Source organism: Alternaria incomplexa (assembly GCF_024043165.1).
Source record: "Alternaria incomplexa strain BMP 0042 chromosome Unknown scaffold_16, whole genome shotgun sequence".
NCBI classification, from domain to species: domain Eukaryota; kingdom Fungi; phylum Ascomycota; class Dothideomycetes; order Pleosporales; family Pleosporaceae; genus Alternaria; species Alternaria incomplexa.
In genome coordinates this window covers 39,519-61,512 of record NW_026249865.1, presented here as the reverse complement: position 1 = coordinate 61,512, position 21,994 = coordinate 39,519, and the positions used below count along the sequence as shown (strand labels likewise).

The 21,994-nt window shown below is 52.2% G+C and overlaps 7 protein-coding genes across 7 annotated transcripts; 2 read left to right on the top strand and 5 right to left on the bottom strand.

The window, feature by feature from the left end:
- Nucleotides 1-63: 63 nt before the first annotated feature.
- Nucleotides 64-3,948, bottom strand: J4E90_009399 (uncharacterized protein; the record flags this gene model as incomplete). Its single annotated transcript, XM_051438918.1, has 1 exon — nt 64-3,948. One exon carries the CDS (start codon nt 3,946-3,948, stop codon nt 64-66), a length of 3,885 nt encoding a protein of 1,294 aa, XP_051286995.1.
- A 1,297-nt stretch (nt 3,949-5,245) lies between these two features.
- On the bottom strand, nt 5,246-7,546 carry J4E90_009398 (uncharacterized protein; the record flags this gene model as incomplete). The annotated part of the gene is made up of 5 exons (XM_051438917.1): nt 5,246-5,731; nt 5,788-6,169; nt 6,226-7,053; nt 7,110-7,203; nt 7,261-7,546. 5 exons carry the CDS (start codon nt 7,544-7,546, stop codon nt 5,246-5,248), a joined length of 2,076 nt encoding a protein of 691 aa, XP_051286994.1.
- A 1,096-nt stretch (nt 7,547-8,642) lies between these two features.
- Nucleotides 8,643-9,781, bottom strand: J4E90_009397 (uncharacterized protein; the record flags this gene model as incomplete). The annotated part of the gene is made up of 3 exons (XM_051438916.1): nt 8,643-9,532; nt 9,585-9,656; nt 9,706-9,781. 3 exons carry the CDS (start codon nt 9,779-9,781, stop codon nt 8,643-8,645), a joined length of 1,038 nt encoding a protein of 345 aa, XP_051286993.1.
- A 555-nt stretch (nt 9,782-10,336) lies between these two features.
- Nucleotides 10,337-11,246, top strand: J4E90_009396 (uncharacterized protein; the record flags this gene model as incomplete). Its single annotated transcript, XM_051438915.1, has 2 exons — nt 10,337-10,559; nt 10,618-11,246. The coding sequence occupies 2 exons, from the start codon at nt 10,337-10,339 to the stop codon at nt 11,244-11,246; spliced, it is 852 nt and encodes a 283-aa protein (XP_051286992.1).
- A 4,314-nt stretch (nt 11,247-15,560) lies between these two features.
- Nucleotides 15,561-17,681, bottom strand: J4E90_009395 (uncharacterized protein; the record flags this gene model as incomplete). The annotated part of the gene is made up of 5 exons (XM_051438914.1): nt 15,561-15,691; nt 15,738-16,552; nt 16,602-17,115; nt 17,172-17,374; nt 17,425-17,681. 5 exons carry the CDS (start codon nt 17,679-17,681, stop codon nt 15,561-15,563), a joined length of 1,920 nt encoding a protein of 639 aa, XP_051286991.1.
- A 712-nt stretch (nt 17,682-18,393) lies between these two features.
- Nucleotides 18,394-19,998, bottom strand: J4E90_009394 (uncharacterized protein; the record flags this gene model as incomplete). The annotated part of the gene is made up of 3 exons (XM_051438913.1): nt 18,394-19,747; nt 19,795-19,802; nt 19,852-19,998. 3 exons carry the CDS (start codon nt 19,996-19,998, stop codon nt 18,394-18,396), a joined length of 1,509 nt encoding a protein of 502 aa, XP_051286990.1.
- Nucleotides 19,999-20,275: 277 nt separating this feature from the next.
- Nucleotides 20,276-21,764, top strand: J4E90_009393 (uncharacterized protein; the record flags this gene model as incomplete). The annotated part of the gene is made up of 3 exons (XM_051438912.1): nt 20,276-20,378; nt 20,428-20,656; nt 20,711-21,764. The coding sequence occupies 3 exons, from the start codon at nt 20,276-20,278 to the stop codon at nt 21,762-21,764; spliced, it is 1,386 nt and encodes a 461-aa protein (XP_051286989.1).
- Nucleotides 21,765-21,994: the final 230 nt, after the last annotated feature.

Genomic DNA, 21,994 nt, shown 5'->3' with positions numbered 1-21,994 from the left:
GAGAGAATTCATCGGAATAGGGATACCATTACCACACCATGCCACCATCTACCTAACTACTTCCTAAACTATCTCCTCATCCCCCACCCTCTGCTTCTCCACACCATCCACCGTGCCCTCCGTGCCCTCCTTTCCTCCCTTAACTCTAAACCCCACACCAGGCACCCTGCTCCTCAGCGCCAGACTACTACAGACCACAGACACACTACTCAACGCCATCGCCAAACTAGCCCAAACAGGATCAAGTCTGATATGCTTCCTCCCCGTATCCTCCATCGCCATACCGCCTTCCATTCCAACGCCGTTATGGTGCATGTCCATCTGCTTGCCGCCGGTGGTGATGGGGAACAAGACGCCTGCGGCGATGGGCATGGCGACGAGGTTGTAGATGAGCGCCCAGCCGAAATTGAAGTATACGCGACGGAAGACGACGCGGGAGAGATCGAGAAGGGTGAGGATAGTTGTGAGGCGGGAGTTGATGAGGATGAAGGAGGAAGACGAGAGGGCAATGTCAGAACCAGAGCCGATTGCAATGCTGAGGTCGGCGGTGGAGAGAGCGGGTGCGTCGTTGATGCCGTCGCCTACCATGGCAACAGTTGCGCGTTTCTGCGTCTTCTGCCTGCGAGATAGGAAGGGGATGTTCAATATAGACTTGTGTGGCTTGGTGAGGGTCTGCTGAAGGTACTTAATCTTCTCAGCTTTCTGGTCTGGGAGGACGCCGGCAATGATGTTGGAAGTTGGCATGCCGACTTGCGCGCCTACAGCGTTGGCTGTAGTTGGGTTGTCACCAGAAAGCATCCAGACGTCTATGCCGCGTGACTGTAGGGCTAATATGACGCCTGGTGCCTCGGGGCGGAGCGGATCCGCGATAGAGAAGGTACATGCGAGTCGCCAGGATGACGCAGGTTGAATTTCAGTGACGGCGAGTGACAGGGCTTCCGACGTGTTGGATGGCTCGGACTGCTCTGCCACACTTTGCTCACCAGTTCGTGGTAGAAACAAGGCGACTAGAGCGACCGAATCTCCCTGCGACTTCCACTTCTGCAGTGATGATGCATCGTCGGCGAGGATAGGAACGTTATGGTCAGCCATGAAGCTTTCATTACCAATAATCGCCACGATTTCTTGTCCATCGACCCTGAAAGTACCCTTGAGACCCTTGCCAGGCACCTCATCAACGTTGACTGCTGTAGGTCTGGTGTGGGTCTCCTTGTTACAGAAGGAGACTAGCGCTCGAGCGATAGGATGATTGCTGTTCTGTTCCAATGCCTTGACAATACCCAACACGATTGCAGCGTCCTGACCGTTAGAGAACTTGTGGTTCGTTACTGCTGGATCGCCACCCTGTGTCAAGGTGCCCGTCTTGTCAAAGACGATGCAGTCGAGTGAACTCGCTTCTTGGAAAGCTTCACCACCACCGCGGACCAGGATACCGTGTTTGGCGGCCAGTCCACCTCCCACAAAGAGCGCAGTGGGTGCGGCTAGTCCGATACCGCAAGGACAAGCGATGACGAAGACGGCAATGGCAAAGCGAAGAGACCAAAGCTCCCAACCGCCAGCAGATTCATTCTTCCAGTCGTTCGGTATCGCACCAGTAGCACCGAGGATGAGCCAGACAAGCCAGGTGACGATGGCAGCGGCGATGACAAAAGGTACAAAATGCGAAGTGATAGTATCAGCGACGCGTTCGACCGGTGCGCGATGTGACTGCCCTTCACGCACAGCATGGATTATCTGATCCAACATGGAAGTACCCGATACTGTCGTAACCTTGATCTTGACGGGTGAACCTTTGTTTACTGTACCGGAGAACACAGTATCGCCCTCGGTCTTCTTGACCGGACGCGACTCGCCAGTCAAGCTAGACTCATCAAAGCTAGTGCTGCCTTCAATAATATCTCCATCGAACGGTGGCGAAGTGCCATTGTGGACTCGAACGACATCACCGACCTCGAGAAGATCTGTCGCGATCTTAGTGTCGCCTTTTTCTGCGTCGACAAGAACAGCCTCGTTTGGTCGAAGCTTTCCAAGCGAGGTGACAGCATCGCCAGTCTTGGCTTTGCTATAAGCTTCCAAGAAACGGCCGATAAGTAAGAACATCGTCAGGAAGACTACTGCATCAAAGTAAGAGTCGTTCATGGAACCAGAAGACTTCTTCGTGGCAGCCAAGATGAGCTCTACGATTGATGCCAGGTATGCGATTGTCGTACCGAGTGAGATGAGCATGTTCATGCTGCCGAAGCGGGTAAAGCGGTGCAGATATGGGGTGCGGCTTCCTGGTCGCCACATTGATCTCAGCTCTTTCAGTGCACGCCGATGGAATGTATCAGCGGCGAGGAAGTAGATAGGCGTAGCGAGGAAGAATAGTGCCCAGCTTAATCGAGTGACGTTGCCGGCCCACATCTTGCCCATGAGGTATGTGCGTATGGGGTCTTTGGAGCTAATCAAGCTCATGAAGACGATGCCGAGGACGAACGTCGGAATCGCGGTGATGATGCATAGAATGAGGCGGATCAGAATACGTTTCCGCTCTTCCGCATGCATCTCGCGCGCGCGCTCTTCCAGTGTCGGAGGGTGGAAGACCGAAGGCTGGAACACTGGGTTGAGGCTCTTGATCGTCGAAAAGATCTTTCGGATCGTGAAGCGAGGAGGGTCCGGTACATATCTGACATGTAGAATGGGTTGCTCGAGCGATAGTGATGGAGAGTCGATTACAAAACTGCGCTCGTTCTCAAACGCTTCTTGTAATCCTCGGGTAATGTTGTCTGGGCAGTGGTGGCAGAACATACCCTCTATGCGAATCCCGACGGAACGCTCGATGGTGTCGGTCACTGTGGTCCCTTCTTGAACAACTCGATCGAGGGTAGCGGTGTACCCGACATCCTCGATACTTTCCTTGATCTCTGGCAGATGTTCCTTGCCTCTGAATACGATGGTCGCACTATTCGAGATAAGATTGATATCGACCTTCTCAATCCAGGTCAAAGGCCGTAGCGCCTGGTTGACGTTTCCGACACAGGCGGAGCATGTCAGACCTCCGAGAGAATATGTTGCGCGCCACCGCTCGCTCTGTTGCTTCGACGCGGCTACAGCTCCGGGCGATGTGGTCTGCACCTCCTCGAGCTTCTCCACTGCGACATCGAACCCACAATCTTCGATCGTCTCGACAAGCTCCTCGCACTTCGCTTTGCCACTAAAGACTATCACTCCGCTGTTAGTCAAGAGATTGACATTGACTGACTGAACCCATGGCTGTTCCTGGACCGCGTGGGTAATGGCAGAGACGCATGAGCTGCACGTCATGCCGGTAATAGACAGCGTTGCTTTGTAGACTTGTGGGGCCGCAGGTGAGTCAACAGCAACGAATGTCTCGGATAAAGGCGACTTTGGTTCAGGCGACGAGAAGCCATCGGAGCTACCTCTGGGTGAAGTCGTGACGATAGGCGCAGGCTTGAATCGCAGCAACTCGTCACCGTGCAAGCTAACCCCACCACCTTCTCTCTTGCACTGCTCGCACTGAGCTAGGTGAGTTTCTTTCTTCTTCATGTCGTCGTGTGAGTCTTCAAGGTCGGCAGCAGGATGTAGCCAGTGATTGACGGCGCGCTCAAAGCTAGTGTGCCACTCCTTGCTCTTACCCTCGGGGTTCTTAACCTCGATCGGACTCCGGACAGCCTTGATGTCTTGAAACACGCTGTGTATCTCGAATCCCGCAGCCTCTAGCGAGACGGTGATGTTGTCAAGGTTGAGAGAAGCGGCGTGGCGTACAACCACTGAATGTGAAACGATGGAGACGAATACGTCTTGTGGCGGCGGTGAGAGCGCGGTGAGAGAGGCTTGGATACCGTCCACACATGACGGGCAGTGGAGATTAGAAATAAAGCATGTCGTCGTTGTGGTGCCGTTCACCGCAGGATCGCGCAATCTGGGTAACGGCGCAGCGGGAGACATGGTGACTGGTTCGCGTTCGGGGTGACCTTGGCTGTGTAATATCGACAATGTCGGTACTCCTCAATCAATCGGGTGGATGACTCTCTTGCTCAGGCGATGATTGATAGATGTCAGTGGGCGCTGGTTCCGGGGTAGTAGCCAACGGCTGTCGTCGCGCAATCAAAGCAATCAAGGAAGCGACTGGGCGTGGACGAAGGAAGGAACGTTCAAGGAAACACAACACGATACTGGAACCTTCAGATATAAGTGAAACCCGAATTTTCGAGCCTTTTCTGCGAAATGTGTCATTGCTACCTACATTTCTGATTCATCGTCCAAAAACGTGACAGTGGCGGCCGCACAAGTCGCGCAGTTGCCACGAGCGAGGTTGAGTGGGTCTCCGCACAAACTGCGCAGTGGCAGGCCACCCGTCTGACTCGCCGGGCCGCATCGTTGGCAAATAAACCCTTGCGCAAACATGTGCATGCAGCATTGCGTGTATGTAGAAGGAATCTCACTTCAGGCACTCTTCTTTGTCTGCGTGCTGGCTTGGCTTATGCCGCACTGGCGTCAGCGGATCTGCAGCCACGTGAAAACAAGCTTCTCGCTTGCCCCGGATTCGTCCACCTTTGGCTCCCGACATGCATATGTCTTCATCTAGATATATGGATAGCAATCTGGAAATACCGACAGCCCTATGCAGTGTATCACGCGGAAGGGCGGCATCGTGATTGCGGAGGACCAATACCGGTACGGGCCATCCAGAAGGAGAGCTGTGCGTCTTGCGAAATTATTTCCCAAGCGGGTTATACTCTAACAGGCGTGTGTAGGCAAGCGCAAAGACTCTGCGAGCGAGTGGGTCTTCATCTGAACTCCGGCCGTGTTAACAGCAGTTCAGAATCTGTGGACACCGCGCTAGAAGCCCGATCTTCCGCAGGCACGTCTCTTGATCTCCAAATCCTAGGCGCAAAATTTCCAGATGATGATTAGTATAGAAGACGGAGTCACTCAAAAAGCACGATAGATCTTGTAATGTTCAGCAAGAGCGTTTCAGCAGTACTCCAGTACTGAGGGCAATAGAATCAGGGCTTGGGTCGGCAAAGTCGCATTGGGTGTGCCGTAGACAGCAGAGTCGAGTTGCTTTGGCATAATCTGGGCTCTGGGCATTGGGCTCTCAGCATATATGACGGTTGCTTTCCACAGATGTCGCAAATACTGCGCTAAAAGGAAGTCACCACCTAAAGAAACAAGAAAATGCGGCGCTGCCAGCGCCGCCTAAGGCCCATCTATCGGGCTCCCGTGAGAAGGAAATTGGCACCTAGATCCCAGCTGTGGTCTTTTTCGATCCGGTCGTCTTGATGTGCCCTTTGGGTGTGTACGGTGGTGGGTTGGTATGCTTGTGAGCATCCATCTCTTGCCCTGATGACGAGTCCCTCATGACGCCGTGTCCTTGCTCAGCGCTTGCCACCTCAGCAATGGGCCTGCCAGCTAGTTCACCCTTGGTTTCCATCGGTGCCGTCGGCTCGGTTCCTTCGTAACGGCGTTCCGTAGGAATGAAAGCATCGTAGTATCGTGGCATTATGAAGCCGAGCAGGATAACGATTATAGTGATTATGGACAAGATGAATCCGGCAATCATCATTGGATCGTACCGTAGAGTGTGGAATTCGGGGAAAGCGAAGGAGAAGATGATGGCGAGGACGGGTCCACTGAGATAACGGAGAAGGAATGGCATGAAGGCTGGTATCGTCCAGTTCTTGCCCTGGCCAACGATGACGTTCAGGTCGCGACGGAGTTGGTTACCCTGCCGTATTTGTTAGTTGACTGGAGTACCAGAGTGGTTCAGTTGTTGCGACTTACCGAATAGAAGGCGAGGAACCAGAACTTCCGAATGAAAGCATTCCCGTTCCAGAAAGACGGCGCTCGTGCGGCGGGAGCCTTTGCCACGAAAACAGCAATTACGGCCATAAGGAAGTAGAAACCGATACCAGCACCGGCGCCTGCTCCAGGTCGGCTGATGCCATGTGCAAGACTAATACCAAAGACTTGGCCGCCGAAGAAACCAACATTGTATATGACAAAGGCGGGCAGGCCGGTTTCCTCAACGATGTCTCTCCATCGGTACACGGTCGTAGCGCTGGAAACCTCGCTCCAGACGACAAAGATTAGAGCGACGTTGTTAACCCAGCGATCAATACCATCGAGGAGGTAGTAGCCGAACTCCGTGCAATATGGAAGACACCTAAATTGCCAAAGTCAGCGAGCAGTTCTTATAAGTAGCTGGGCAGCATCACTTACATCAAAAATGAGAGAACGGTCAGCCCAGTAACCACGACAGGTCTCGAAGCCTTGACCATGCCAGAATCGCAAATAAGCGTGACGACAACGTCAAGCATGACAAAAGCCGAACTAAATCCGAGCACAATGAGCGTGAAGAACAAGAGCACTGCCCAGAAATTTGCTCCAGGCATTTGTAGCACTGCCTCAGGAAGTGTCAAGAAACCTACAACGAAGGCGCCGAGTCGCTCACCGTCCTGTGGCCACCTTTCGAGAAAGCCTACAACGCCAAAGACGGCGAATGCAGCGAAGTTTTCGAAAAGTACGTTGCTACCACAAATAAGACAAGCGTCCATTACGGCGTTGGCGTGTTTTGTGTTGTAACTGGCGTACGACGTGAAGTATCCGAAGCCGATACCGGTGGAGAAGAAGACTTGGCCAACAGCTGTCTGCCACACGACTCCCGAGGCGAGTTGGTCGCTCCTCCAAGTTCTCCAAACAAGAGCAACACCTTCACTCGCATTGGGGAGAGACAGCGCTCGGCCAACGAAGATGATGGTGGTGACGATGGGTAGTCCCATGGTGAAGTATACGACGCGACCGGTCATGCCGACTCCACGGAAGATGGATATCCAGATCAAGAACCATACAAAGATACTCCAGCCTACAGTTGAGCCGATCAGAGCTCCGTTGGGATAACCGGTGAATGAAGCTACGGAATTGCCATCCGGCGTTAGGCTTCCCTCGTTGATTGCTCCGCGCTGAAGAACGTCTTTGTAGTAGAAGTCCTCGATGCGGCCTTCCCATGGCAACGGACTCGTGAAACTTTCTTGGAAGTATCTCATAATCCTGGTGACAAAGTAAGTACAGGCCAGACGTCAATATTGTTTGGAGACACTGCATACCATGCCAAGTTCACAGTAAAGTACTGGACGACAAGGAAACTGACGATAACAGGCCCCATACCGACTCCTTTGAGACGACGGTTTATGTTGTTGACTAGCGGCAGATGGTTAGTTGGTATTCCATACGTAATCGACACATGAGCTGTCTTACAGGCAATGACGGTACCACCACGGTACGCTTGACCGATTGACACTTCTAGGATGAGCGCCGGAATAGCAATGAGGAAGACTGCCAGAAGATATGGAATGAACCATTGTAGGCCATAGTTGTTGTACAGCACACTCGGGTATCTGAGCAGGTTTCCTTGTCCTGCGCAGCCGCCCATGGCAGCGAGCAGAAAGGCTGCTCTCGAGGGCCACTGGTCACGGCCATCTTCGCTTTTCGAGGCTTGAGGCGCCAAATAGCTGCCTATCTTTCGCAGGTATCGCATCGCCATCTTGTATGAACAGCTATCTTGCGAGAGTTGAAGTGAGGTGTAGAAGGCCGGGCCTCAACAAATCGGAAGTATCGGGAGCAACGATCCCAAATCGACCTTTCTTCGGGAGACTGTGAAATGTGGGCGGCCCTAGCCATTACATGTGAGAAGTGAAGTACTTTTGTATTCCGTTCAGAGCAAACGCCCCACTACGTCCGCCAAGATCGTACCAGTCTCTTCAAACCCACGTTCGGTTGCTGTTGGTAATGGGTTGCGATTTCCCTGCATTTCCCAGTTCACATCGCATGGTTGACCCACCCGATCCTACACCGGGGGTACGACTACGGCAACCCCGACGTTAACAATCGCCATGACACAAAACAAGCTTTTCCTGCAAGATGAGTTTTCTTGCTCGCAATTCACAAAACCTCATGGGACAAGAACATGGTTTCCAGTGGCTCGGCGGGGGCCGCCGTTGATTGCCAAGCTTCCGCCGGGGAGGGTGTGGAGAAAAGCTCATCGGCAAAGGCCTGGCGTACGTAAGAGGGTTGGGGTCGAAAAGATTCCGACAAATCATATTCTGTCTACCTGCCGAGTTCCGCGTGCCAATGCTGGGCGTAGCTCGGTTCCGCCGCAGCTGTCACGTCACGATCGCTCCTTCTTCCGCATTGATTCGCGCTTACCATTCAAGCAATCCGAGTGCTTATGAAGAATCGCGACCTCTGATGGCGTGCTCAGGAACCATCGCATGGGAAAAGAGTGAGTCCCTTCATCCAACGTGCTTTCGTGAACAGACAACTGTGGCAAAGCCCGACAGTCCCTTGCGATAGCCGATATAGCCGACTTCAGGCGTACCATCCGATCCGCGTCGGACGCGTTGGCTGCGCGTAGGATGCAAGTGTGGTGAGCCATGCTTCGCAGCACGCCGGGAACAGTGGGGCAGCCCACCACTTCGGTAACACATGCAGTGTATTATCTGGGGGTGGGCCTTTTCAGTGATATCATAGGCGTTGGGCGAGGTGCTCTACTCGTGTAGTACACCGACGAAACCTGCAAACTTGTTGTGATTGATGTGTGGAGCCCAAGCCGAATGTTGGGATCGTGCACTTCGAGGCGATCAGGTGTCCGACTCGTGTTGTGCCTCCCACTGAAGATGTTTGACCATGGCCTTTTCCGCTTCAAGCTCGGCTTCAAGTGTGTTGATGCGATATGTCAGCTCCGTAATCTTCGCTTCCTTTGCCTTGACTGTGCTACGGCTGACGTCCCGACCTCTCTTGTATCCTTCGGTGTTCTTGGCGTGTCGAACTAGTAAGCTTTTGACCTCGCTCTGTACAGGTTCTGCGAGGTGCACGTTGTTGTTCTGCAGGAGATCGAGCACGTCCTTGACGATGTCCTCGTTCATTGCATTTCTGAATCGATTTGGAGTGGGAGTCGCGTCAAAGGAAGATGACGGGGTTGCGGTCTGATGGTGCTCGTTTGCATCAACGTTGGATGAAGGAGTAAAGAGAGCGCCGCCTGGTGTTGGGTGTCTGGGTGCGAACGGGTTGTCTCCTGGGGATCTTCGGTCGGTTTGGGGCGTCTGCAGCCCATGATTTCTAGAGCTACTACCTGTGTCCATCTGCCATGGGAGCTTCTGTCGTTTGGGTGCAGGGGTCGTAAAGTTGGTCGTCCTCACGGCCTTGCTCGGCGTCTCAGCCTCAACCATGGCCTGATTCAGATCATCATCGTTAACCTGCCCGAGGCCATATTCGTCATCGAAATCTTCGTTGCTAGGTCGTGTTCGCTTGCGACTTGATGCGGCTGGGTTCGTTTCGATCGTGTAAGGTGGTGGAGGGGAGGGTTGACGTCGGGAAGGAGTGACTGGGTTGGTGGGAGCTGGGTTGGCAGGGCCGGGTTCGGTGCGAGAGTTGTTCGCAAGGGCACTCTGCTCCCTGGCATGCGCCTGATCATCCCATAAGAAGAACTTGCATCGGTCCTCGGCATCCTGAGGCTTTTGGCAAGAACGAACTGGCGCGCGTTAGAGAGCTAGACCTTGACAAGTAAAGCAGAAGTAACATACACCACCTTCCCTTGTTCGGGCCTGCTTTCTTAGTTTCGAAGTGTACTGCTGGCAGTCGGGGATTGCAGTCGCCTAGCCGTTGTCAGTGGTGCTCATGTCTTGTGGGAATGTTTGGACTTACAGTGCCAAACACCGTTCAGGAACTGGCCCTTGGGTGGCCCGCCGCCGCCGCTACGTCCTCCTCTAAAAGCAGACATGATGATTCAGGGAGGATTAAATCGTGATGATGTCAGTGTTGGTGCGATACTAGTGCGGAGGGTCATGTTTGTATCCAAAGTAGACAGAGGTGGCTGGTAACAAGGCGGCGGCTGGGGCTCTTGTGGTCCGAGCTCGAACCCTGGCCAGCGGGGTGTGAGGTCACCTCAGGCACGGCACCGCGTTCCTGGGGCGAACGCTCCACTTCGTTCCCGCCGTATCTCGTATTGACCACTCGGAGAGTCGCTGGCCTGGATGTACCTGCAATCAATCGTCGACAACGAATTCAAAGTCGACCCTTTTACTGCCGTTGGCCCCATCCCGGCTTGGACACGCGGCCGCCTCCGCAGCTGGAATCCGGGCATGTTCTCGACCATGGCCCGATGGCTCCCCTTTGGTCTTTTGTCCCGCATCCAATCCCGCGCACCTCGCACGCTTGGCTCCCATCCCGAGTACTACCATTCACGATAACCATGTCCTGTGCGGCTGTATAGATGCCACAGCGAGATTATTGCTCCACCCCTTCCACATATTAGCATATCGCGCTCGCCATAAACATGCTCATCCGCTCAGCGCGACAGATACCGCCGTCGCTCCTCGTCCTGCTTGTCTTCCTCGTCTTCCTGGGTTGGCAACTCAGTCAAGGTCCGAGCCATGAAGAGCCTCCACCACCGCCGGCGCCTCCGGCCAAAGGAGATAACAGGCCTTCACGGATCGCCGTCGTGACGTTTGTCACGGATCAGAGATCTTATCTCCATCTTTCGCTCAAGAACAAAGACCGTAAGCCCAGCCTTGTCGGAAAATCGCACTGAATGAAGCTGACGCATAGACTTAACAGACTACTCACGACGTCACGGCTACGACTTCATCACCGACTTCGAAGCGCACTCCGAGCCGCGCAGCCCCGTATACTGGAAGTTCGACATGGTAGAGCGGCTGGTCGAAACCAACAAATACGACTGGATATGGTGGCTAGACTTCGACACACTCATCACTGACACCGGAGTCGCAGTCGCCGACGTAGTCAGAGACGAGTTAGAAAAGGCTGAAAATGCAAACGAAGTCGACTACATCTTCACACACGACTGCAACGGCCTGAATCTCGGATCCTTCCTCGTCCGCGCGCACGATCGATCGCTCGAATTCGTCCGTCGCGCACTCCAAATACGCGATGAAGCAGAGAAGAGTGACGACAGCAAGAGTTATAGCGAGCAAGACGCCATGGTGCAACTGCTCAAAGAGCAACCATATGTCAGCAGACACGTCGTGGCGCCGCAGTCAAGGCTAAACGCCTTTCCGAAGGATATACCCTGTTTCGAGAACGAAGAGGGCGAGTGGAAGCCGGGCAAGTTCGTCCTGCATTTTGCGGGCGCGTGGGCACATGTCAAGGGTGAAGATCCCACCGGCCAGCTTATGAAGAAGTATGAAAGAGACATCATATGGGGCAACTGGAAGGAATTTTATTAATGGTACACATGCGAACGATCTCGGACATGTTGGAGTTTAAGGATGTACACGATATCCAGGGTTATCATTCTTACCATGTACTGTCTGCCCTCGCATTCGGACCCTCAGACGGTAACAGCGCGATATCATCTATAGTTTCGAATCACACGACACATTCATTCATGTCATGCCATATTCGTTCAGTCTCGCTTTGCACCCGACAACTTCTCAGCGTCACGACAAGTTTACCATGAAATCACGATAGCGTAGGGTCTACATCAAACTCAGCAAACAGTCTTTTCATGTCCTACACAGTGGCACGGCCTTCAACTCTGCTTTCTCAAACTGATCGATTCAGGACACAATGTATATCGGCGCCGCCGCCCATTTCCAAGTCGCCATGTGTATGATGTTGGGTGATTTAAGATCAAGGATTGCGGGCGCGAACGCCTCGCCATCGGCCGAGGTGCTTCGGAACACACATGGTGTAGGATGGTGTAGTTTTGGAGAAAGGCCTCAATGACGCATGTATCGGAGCAAGATTCAGCGACGTAGTCATTATATAGCCAGAGGAATCGTCCAAGCGCTATCGCTGTTCCGTTTGCGCGCGCAGACACATATGCCGATAGCATGAGATTTTTGGTTGCACACTCGCTCTAGCCATTACTGGGTCATGATGGATCGTGAATTTCCCCACCACATATCATCTTCGCCTCTTGACTTCAAATAGACACGATCGGATAAATCCACACCAGCATGATCTGCTGGTAAGACATTTTGGAAGAGCTGCACATGGAATCTAATTCGAAATTTTTGGACGACATAAACTCGCTCTCAACTGATTTTGGTAATCTTGCCGCAGCGTAGAGGTATAAGAAGGTAGAGTGAGGATAGCGAAGAGGTGGTTTTATAGACGGTACAGAAACCCAGGGCAGGGAGAAGCGGCACATGCGAGAGTCTTGTGTGTGGTTTTTGTTAAGAGTGCGACGTCGCTCTCACGTCGGGCTTCTCGTTATGTATTTCGTTCCGTACAATTCAAAGCGTCCTACAGGAGTTACACATATCGACCTCTCGGACGGCTTTTGCTGATATCGATAGAGTTATCGCACAATATAACATGACCGTTTTCCTTTTTGTGCTTTAGAACAGCAAGCGTGGCAGCAAACACAGAAGTGATCAAAACGTTGTTTTTGGAGGAGGCCAAAGGCATGGAAGATCTCATTCATAATTTTTGGAGAATAAAGTGGATGTGGTGCAAGGCAAAAAGGAAGATCGAGCTCGTGTGGACTTCATATACCACAAGAATGATCCTAAGATCAGGTGATAGCGAGACTGATACCGCGGACATGATCCGTATCGCGTTAGCCGGTGTTAACCAGATACGGACACTGCAACAATTTCGGAGCTTCATCGTCCTGTTGCATCACGATTTCGTTTTGCCGCAATCTGACATAGCGCGATATTCGGAATCTCTTTCCAACACATGTACTCGGAATCGGTAAGTTTGATCTACGTTGAAGTACCTGGAGCTCGCGCTCTTTGACAGGAGACATCAAATTATGCGAGGGAGCATTTGGGGTGACATTAAGTTTACTGCTTTGAGATAGAATGGGGAGCTGAGTTATGCCGAAGACATTGACTGCTATCATAGAACTCAGAGCGGCAGTCCAGGCGCGAAGCCATATCAAAGCCACTCTTTGGTTTTGGAGGTACGCGAAAGGTATTGTGCATGAAACTGGGAGGGATAGAAGGTTTTGCAGAACTTGCGGTATTGATATAGCCAGTCTAACTTGCAGCAGTCTGCATGGCTTGAGTCCGTAGTAGTTTCAAGTCGGCGAAAACTCGGGAAACATGCAGCGCCTCGAATGCAGTTTTGGTCGTCTTTTCAAAGTCTGGTTCATGGCGAAAGGCAATCAGCTTTTGTTGCTTCGTCCCAGTCATGAAAGTGTGAAACTAGGATTTTCATCTCCGAGAGAAAGGAGAGACCATGGGGTGTAGCTGACTGGCTTTTGGACATGAGCACCGTGATGTGTGATAAAGAAAGAGTCTCCCACGAGTCCATGAGACGTTTATATAGGCGATTTGTTACAGTTGACCTCAGCGTAAGCAGAGATCAACTAAATTTCTTGATATCTCTGATCGGAACTACCATATAAGACTTTTTCAGCGTACTCGGAACATGCTTGATAACCAGGAAACTTCGGAATTGCAGCACATGTTCCATTTGCATCCACTATTTGGTATAACCACACGTGCTTCTTCAGCGCCTTCATTGTATCGATCTCCTTCTCGGGGTCACTTTCAGGTTGTGGGATTGTTTCAGAAGGCTAGCGAAGCGGACATAAGCTCGTAAACCTCAGCTTTCGGGTCTCTCATACCCGGCAGCGCTGCACATTTTGGACAATGCAAGGAAGGAATGTAAGATGAGAAGGTTGGTAGAAGCCAGGACCTAGTTTTATGTTCGAAGTCGCGAGCGAGAAGGCAGACATGTCTCTGCTGCTAGAAGGCTTTTGATCTCACGGAAACATGATAGTTCTGTGCGAAGATATTGCTTCGCAGGCGTATGCCACTCTCGTCTTCTCATGACAGTCCCGGAATATGGGTTTGAGTATCTGGGCGAGGAAGCACAGCAGCAGACATGTGAACAGTCGGATTACGTTTCAGAGAAACATCCGTACCGCGGGAGTATATTTTGGTAATAAGATTGGCGCTGTAGAGAGATAGAAGAAAGGAGGCCAAAGTCTACACTTTATATGAGCGGAAGGGAAGCAGAACTCCAGCTCATTGAGGGTACATGTTCGCATTTAGATGTAGTGGAAGTGTTCCAAAGTCTTAGCGCGACTTTCTATCTCTGAAACTCGAAGTTCATAGTGACCAGAGACATGGTCGGATGAACTGATGATTTTTGGATATCTACTCAGAAAGACCATATTCTGATAATTTACGTCTTTCTGGAGCGAGCCATTTAGACTTCCGCCAATGGTTTTTGGAGAAAGATATTGGGCAATTTGTGGAAGAAAGCAGCAGGCCGAAGTAGACCAGGTTTATATACGGCAATAGCTCCGAGGACGGCTTCCCCGCTCATCGCACCATACTCGGCTTGTTTTGGAGCCGCAGGCCAAACTTCTCAGACATTTAGAGCCAGGCGATAAATTTTCGGAGGAAGTCGACTCCGCACCCATATAGTGAAATCGTGCATATTTGATGCTCGGAGTGGCGCACAAATCATCAAGTGATTGCGGAACTGTTTCAGTCAAACATGAAAGTACACATGGTGTTTTTGGAAGCAAGAGCCTTTTGGTAAGAATAAGAAGAAGAGGGAGAGAGCCCCGAAGGAGGCGCTTTTATATCGTGAATCACATATCTCCAGACCGACCCATGGCACGAGCGTCCGCGATTTTCGAGGGAAGCCCCCAACATGTCATTTTTCGACTAGGATTCCGTTTGGTGTCCAGTAAAAATGGCGAGTAATTCGATCCAAGAGCGGAGGCACTGCCCATGCCAGCGTATGGTCTCGTTTTTCGGAGCAGAGCAACATCAAACTCTTTCCACGAGATTTTGAAAGGTAGAACAATTACCGGTGTGTGGAAAGAGTAGAGAAGAGGAACTGGCGGAGGTTTATATAGACCGTAGTCGGTAGCGATGTCGAACATAAGAAGACTATAGGCCGTTTTTGAGTGCTGTTATTGCATACCCCAAAAGGCTTCCAGACAGTATGTTTGTCGGCGGAGAACGCGGAGAAATGTACCAGTGGGGTTCCATGGCTTTTGGTGCAAGAGCCGAGGAGCAGACATCGTTGAACAGCACTCATTCTTCAAGAACGGAGCGCACCATGTCAATGGTATAATGCTGTTTTGATAATTGATCGGTGGACCATGGAGGATGGGAAGAAGGCGGAAAGATTTTCGAAGATGTTTATATGCTGGTGGGGAGACCATAACGCAAGATAAAGCAAGTTTGGAAAGCTTTAAAGAATATAGGGAGTGATGTCTTCGTCTGCCCCGAAACATAAGTTGCGTTTTCAGGGATTTTGGAGAATGGCAGACATGTGATTTTGGTATTGTGTTTTTGGTGGAGAACAGCGAACAGCACATGGATCTGGGGCCCGCGTTTTTTTGGGAAACAAAGTTGTGGCTTTTGAATGGGGGAGAAGGATAGAAGGGAGCGAGTGCGAGGTATTTATACACTACTGGAACATGAGACGATGAGATCTTGCACGTGCTACGGGCTGACTGCGTTCCAAAGTTACTCCCAATGATCGCTACTGCGACATCAGCAACGAACTCAACCTACCCACATTGGCGCAATGACGTCCCATTCTCCTTACCCATCTTCTCAAGCTGTCGCCAGTAACTTCGCCGCTTTATCAATCGCCTCCTTCAGCCAGACGTTCCACTCCAGACACAGCGGCAAGTTCCCATCTTGCAGTGCTTCCATACTTGCCGGCAGCATTTGCGCTTTGTACCCTATATCTCGTCAGTCAACATCCACAATAAGTCCTTTGCTACTTACCATCATCCCGATTCGGCGCATACAACGTGTTCTTGTAGAACGGTCGTCCTGGCAAGCCTTCTGCTCTCACAAACAGCCTTTGCACATCGCGCATGATGCGATTTGCCTTCTCTACCCTCACCCCATTCCCTAAGAACTCTTTCTCAGCCGTCTGATCCGCGAAGTCAGATGCGACCTGTTGAAACGTCCTCCCCGCAGCCGCGAGCTCGTTAAGCTTGATCTGCCGTTGAAGCTCACCGCTATCTGGCCTTCCCATCGTCTCTCCCACAAGCTCGCGGATCCAGTAGTTGATATTCCGGGCGTAGGCATCCACATCAAACGGAATCAGAGCATCATCTGCGAGATGATACGCCAACAGCGTGATGAACTGGCCCACAGTAGCGTGAATACTGAAATCTGGATCAATCATACTCTTCATCCAGTGGTAGGAGTCATAATTGCTGTGATAGTGATAAACCGGCGTCGTACTACTCGCATCCATTCCGAAGTCCAGCGCACCGATACCCAGTTGGAGAAAGGCAGTGTAATCGCTCCCACTTCCCAGGTTGGAAAAGCCGTTATCTTCGGGGCGGAAGCGGTAGAGGTCGTACCATGCGTCGTAGAGAGTCCTTTTGCCGTAGACGACCTTTCTCATGACTTCTTGGGCGATGGTGCGAAGTTCGGGGGTGGCGCCTGCGCCGGGGAGGGGACCGGCGACGCCGATATCGACGTTGAGGTAGGTTATCGCTGTGGCGGCGAGCCAGGGGACATATTCTTCTACCCATTCTGTTGAGCCGATTAGGGCGTATTCTTCTGCGTCCCAGGATGCGAAGACGCTGGATATGAGTTAGCTTCGAGTGTCACGAGAGGGCTTTGTAGACTTACATGTTTCGACGAGGCTTCCAACCAGTCTTCTGCAGCTCTCCGAAAGCCCTTGTGATTTCGATCATGATAGCTGAGCCTGAGTTCGGATCAGCTGCTCCGCCGACGATCCACGCATCTCGGTGGTTTCCGATGATGATAGTCTCGTCTGCATTCGTCCCGTTGATAATGCCGACAACGTCCCATATCGGCGTGATCTTGTCTTCCATGAAGTTGGTGAGAGCAAGAGTAGTGCCGGGTGCAGGACCAGTGCTATATGTTGCAGCCAAACCGCCAATCCACCCGTCACGTTTGATAGACTTGCCTGTTAGGCCATACCCGTCCAAAGCTTTCAGAAGGGGTAGCGCATCGCGGTAGGAGATAGGTAGAGATGGAATCTTGGGAAGATTTGGTGGGTGACTGACACGCTCGACGCCGGGCTTTGACGCGTATCCGGGAGTTGTTGGATCACCGGGGTACTGATTGATGGATGCAACGGACCCTCGTTGGACGGAGGAAGGCTGGCGTGCTGGACCATCTGCTCGAGGTTAGCGATGCGCACGTACGATAAGCAAGGTGCAATGGAAGTCATACTGGGGTATGCAACCTGTCCCTTTGCCTCCTGCGGCCCGTCATCACCGGGGTCACTGAACATGACGACTCCAATCATGCCATGTGCTTCGGCATTGCGAACCTTGACGCCACGAAACGGCCCTCCATATTTTGCAAGGGCAATCTTGCCTGCCAAGTCGATATTGGCCGTTGTAAGTGCAGCAAAGTCGTCTTTATGGCCACGACTATGAGACATTAGCAAAACCCACTCACCGTAGTATCAGAAACCACTTACCCAACATAAATGTACTCCGCTTCAACTTGACCAGAAGCAGAATAGCCATGGAATGCTGGTGACGCTTGACTCTGCGGGTAACCTGTCGTTTCGTCCTCCGGGAGGGCATCTTCGTACAATTGAGCCGTGTGTTGAGTGAGATTGCCCGTCTTCAGGACCAGACTCTGCTCTTTCGGGTAATTGAGGAATACTTCATACTCTACAAGTGAGGCAGGTACCCCATTCTCTGTCCACGTCTTCGCGGTTTCCTCCGCCATGGATTTGTTGCGTCCGGCAATGTGGTCGCCATGGGTGTAGTAAGAAGACCACGTATCGATAAGAGCATTTGAAAAAGATGTGTGTAGGATATTCTCATTCTCATTCCATACCGGTGGGAATGACGCTGTCTGGCGAGGCAGTAGAGGAAGCTGTGACTGCTGGCCGAGATCGAGACTGCGCAATTCTCGTTGGCATGCTGTTGTCCGCTGCACGGCGCTCAGCGCAAGCAGAAGAGTTAATATCATGGTTGAGTAATGTTTGTTACTGATGGAGTTGTGCTGCAGGCAGGCAGGTATCTAGCAAGTAGGTGCAAGGTAAAAAAACAAGGGCACGTGCATTTGCACATTCGAAGGTTCCTCATGAACGGGCAGGAGCAATCGCCCGGTCTCGGTTCCCCTCCCGATAGTTAGAGTTCTGTATAGCACGCGTCTCGTATAGTCCCTCTTGTGGAATGTGACAGGGGTATGTGAATAGCCGCTATGGTGCTGGGCAGGATGGTGGGCCAGAACGGACGGCTAAGGTCGGTACCATCGCCTGAACGAAAAACATGATACCGCTGTCCGCAGCGTGAATGCTCCAAGGATCCTGAAATCTTGAAAAGTGAATCAAGAGTAACAAATACCTTCAGGATTGTTCAAGAGGGTAAATAGATCAGTCAATTGGTGTACCTCTTACATGAAAATTCTCCTACTATACGCTCGCTTTTCCCACTCAAAGTTCGTTATGACCAGGTGTCTCCGGATCTTGTGAGACGTCTTCTGCAACCTCTTCGACCTCAATCTTGACCTGCTCTTCTACATTCTCCGCCTTTGCCACTGGCTCCTCACCAGCAATCAGAAGGGAGTCAGGTATCTTCTCCTTCTTGCCTTCACCCATGCGAATAGCGTCGACCCATTGCTCAACTTCATCGGCTCCAAAAGAGCTGCCAGAGTATTTCTTGTACCATGCGCGCTTTCCGTTGGTGGCAATAAGGTGGACGCCATCTGCACTTCCGAGGCCAAGCTCTGTGATGATGGTGGCAGCAAGTGTATTTGTGGAAGAGACGCCGACAAATGGGAACAGATGGCTGCCGGAAGCATCGTACTTCTTGTGGATGGATGCAAGGGATGCAATGGCAGTGGCTGCAGCCTCCGAGGCTTCGTCCTTGGGAAGGAGGGCCAAGACGCAAGTCTTGCTCTGTTCGGTCAAGCACATTGTCTGCAGTTCGGCAGATTCGGATACGAGAGGAATAGTAGGCTTGGTCTCTTCTACCGGAAGCTCGATCGGGTCGGGTGTGTTCTCGTCCTTGATATTTGGATCAGGCGATTCGGTAGGCATGCCAGCCTCCTCTACAGTCTCATCGGTCGCTGATGCGGCAGCTGACGACGAGTCTGCTGACTTGTGCGAAGCTGAGGCTTTCGCAAATTTGCTAGAGGACTTGGATTCCTTCTTGGCATCCTTCTTAGCCTTCGACTTCTTCTCTTTGCCGGGTGGGCAGTCGGGGTTTGGTGGGGCAACTTGGGAGAGGAATTCGACCATGGCTGCTTTGTCGACCTTGCCCCCATGCTTGATGGGAGTGTCGGAACCCGCAGGAATGAGAATCAAGCTCGGAAAGTCGGCGATTCCATACTTTTCCACTGCTGCCTTTTCCGACTTCTTGACCTGTGCGACCGAGACGATGCCAGCGAAATCAATCGCTAAAGCGCGTAGTGTAGCGCTGACTATGCCCTTCTCACTGAAAAGGATAGCCTTGGCGGTGTCCTTGTTTTCTTGCAGCCATTCGTTCAGGTTTTTGTCGTTGACCCTCTTGACCATATTGGGAACCTTGTCCTTGACGGCGTCAACGATGCCCTTGGCCGAACGAGGCCCTTGGTAGTCCTCCACCGTAGGCTTTCCGGGCTTCTTGCCAGGCCGGACGATCTTGAGGGTAGGGAAACCCTGGACGCCCATCTTTCCGCAGAAGGGCTTGTTCATTTCCTCATCGCAGTTGACAGCGGCGACTTTGGCGATACCGGCGAGGGATTTGGCGGCCGTCTCGTAGGCGGGCTTGAGGTTCTTGCAGTGGCCACACCATGGCGCATAGAATCTGGGACGTGTCAGGAAGGAACGTGACGATGATTGGAGACGGCTTACTCGACAATCTGGAGCAGTGTTAGCTAGTCCTTGCTAGTAGATTGGCGGTATACATACAGAAGTGTAGTTAGACTTTGCGATTACTCGGTCGTAGTCCATGCCAGAGACCTGGACGACGGCGCTGTTCTTACCGTAGATGCTCTCGGCGTGGGCATTGAGGGCCAGCGCGGCCGTGGCGGCGAACAGCGTGGTTGCGCGAACCATGGTTGCAGTAAGTAGAGTTGCGAGGATGAAATGGGGACTGAGCAGGAGGGGCGCCGCTGCAGTGATGATATAGCCTCACATGGCGGAGTTGCCAGGTTGGCCTTTTCTTTCACTTGTAACAGCTTGCCATAAGTTACATGGCCATAGCTGAGATGCGGGGAGACAGGGGTACGGAGTCCGGACTAGCGCCTATGACCGCATTCTAGGCGCCTGCATCTCTACGCATCCATCTCCAGACTAAACACCGCGTCTTCTTAGTACACCTTCTACTCCAACAATGGCCGACACAGTACCGGCGAAGCTCAAGAGCCTGCAGCTCGCGTCTTTTGCGAAGCGCGCGGCACAGCTCGAGCGATTCAAGCCCATCATCACGTACTGGCGTGAGTACCGCGCGCGTCGACACGAGGATTGTATACTAAAGCTAGGCAGTACGCTTCTACATAGTCCAAAGAATTATCGCAGGTGGACTACACTCGGCCGACCAAGAATGCACCGCCTACACGACCGATCTCATGGAAAAGCTCGAGCAAGCAAAGGCCGAGAACCCCAACGAGGATGCCTTGCTGGATGACACGGTCGCAAGCGCATACTGCGAACAGTTCGCGCTACGGACCCTCGCAAAGGCAGAAAGGGAGATGGCTGAGAACAGAGTCAATGGGTACGCACTACACACATAGCCTTATCGCTGCCGCTTGGTCTAAAATCCTCCCAGACAGACAGCCGATACCCTCCTCGCCGCGTCTACTTTCCTCGAGATCATGTCGATATGGAAGAACAACGATCCAGAGATCACTTCTAAAACAAAATTCGCCAAATACCATGCGCTACGCATCGTTAAAGCTATCAAGGCCAACGAAGACCCCAATGCGACGAACCCCGTACAAGAAACACCGCAGCAGCCCATGTCGCCGTCTGCGTTGGATCCAAACGACCCAGAAGTCCAGCGGATAAACCAAGGCGCTCCACCCCCGAACCCATACCAACCATCCGTAGAGACAGCACCGAATACCTCTACCCAACCATCGCCCAACTTCTCCGCACGCCAAGTATCACCACCACCTCCCAACCTCCCTTCTGCACCTACTGGATACACCCAGTCATCGCACAACGATGTATCTCCAATATCACAACCCGACACCTCGAGGCAGGGCTCTGTCGTTTCGATCGGTGGTGGATACTTCCCGAGAACAGACGCTCCTGATCCTCCTACATTCACGGCAGAGACGACGGCACCAGGTCTACCAACCGCTCCAATGGACATAGACCCCATGACATCTTCTCTGCCCACGAGCCCTCAGCCACCACAAGCTCCGGAACCATCAGACCCTGCAAGCTTCTATCAAAACCCGGCGTCTCCTGCGCCTGCTCAGGCTCCTCAGCAGCCACCACCTCAAAACCCATACCAATCTCCTACGCCCCCGCAAGTTCCGCAAAAGCCTCAGAGATTATCTTCCAGCTTCGGAGCACCCCCACACCAACATCAGTTTGCCTCGCCTTCGCCACAGCCGCCTCAACAACAGTACCAACAAGGCGGATTCTCTCAACCTGCTCAGCCGCAGTACCAGTCAACGCCCCACCAGAATCCATACGCTCAACCACAACCTCCTCTCCAGCAAACATCGCAGGGTCCGTTCAGGAATGATGAAGATTCCATCATGGAAGCTACAAAGCATGCCAAGTGGGCCATTTCTGCGATGAACTTCGAAGATGCAGATACCGCCGTGAAGGAGCTACGCACTGCGTTACGGGCTCTGGGTGCGTTATAGGAACGTGGTCATTCTTATGTAGCATAAGAGGAGAGGAACATGGATCTGTAATCTTCGTATCACTTGTTAGTTTGATGTATACCCCTGTGTTATAGATGGATGCACCGTTTTCAATAGGTGAGCCGAGGTAGCTACAATGATAAACAAGCCTTGATCATGCACGATCAGAGTTACGAACTCAAGCGCTAGCTCTAGTATCTGAACATAGTCAATCCTGATATAATAAGATC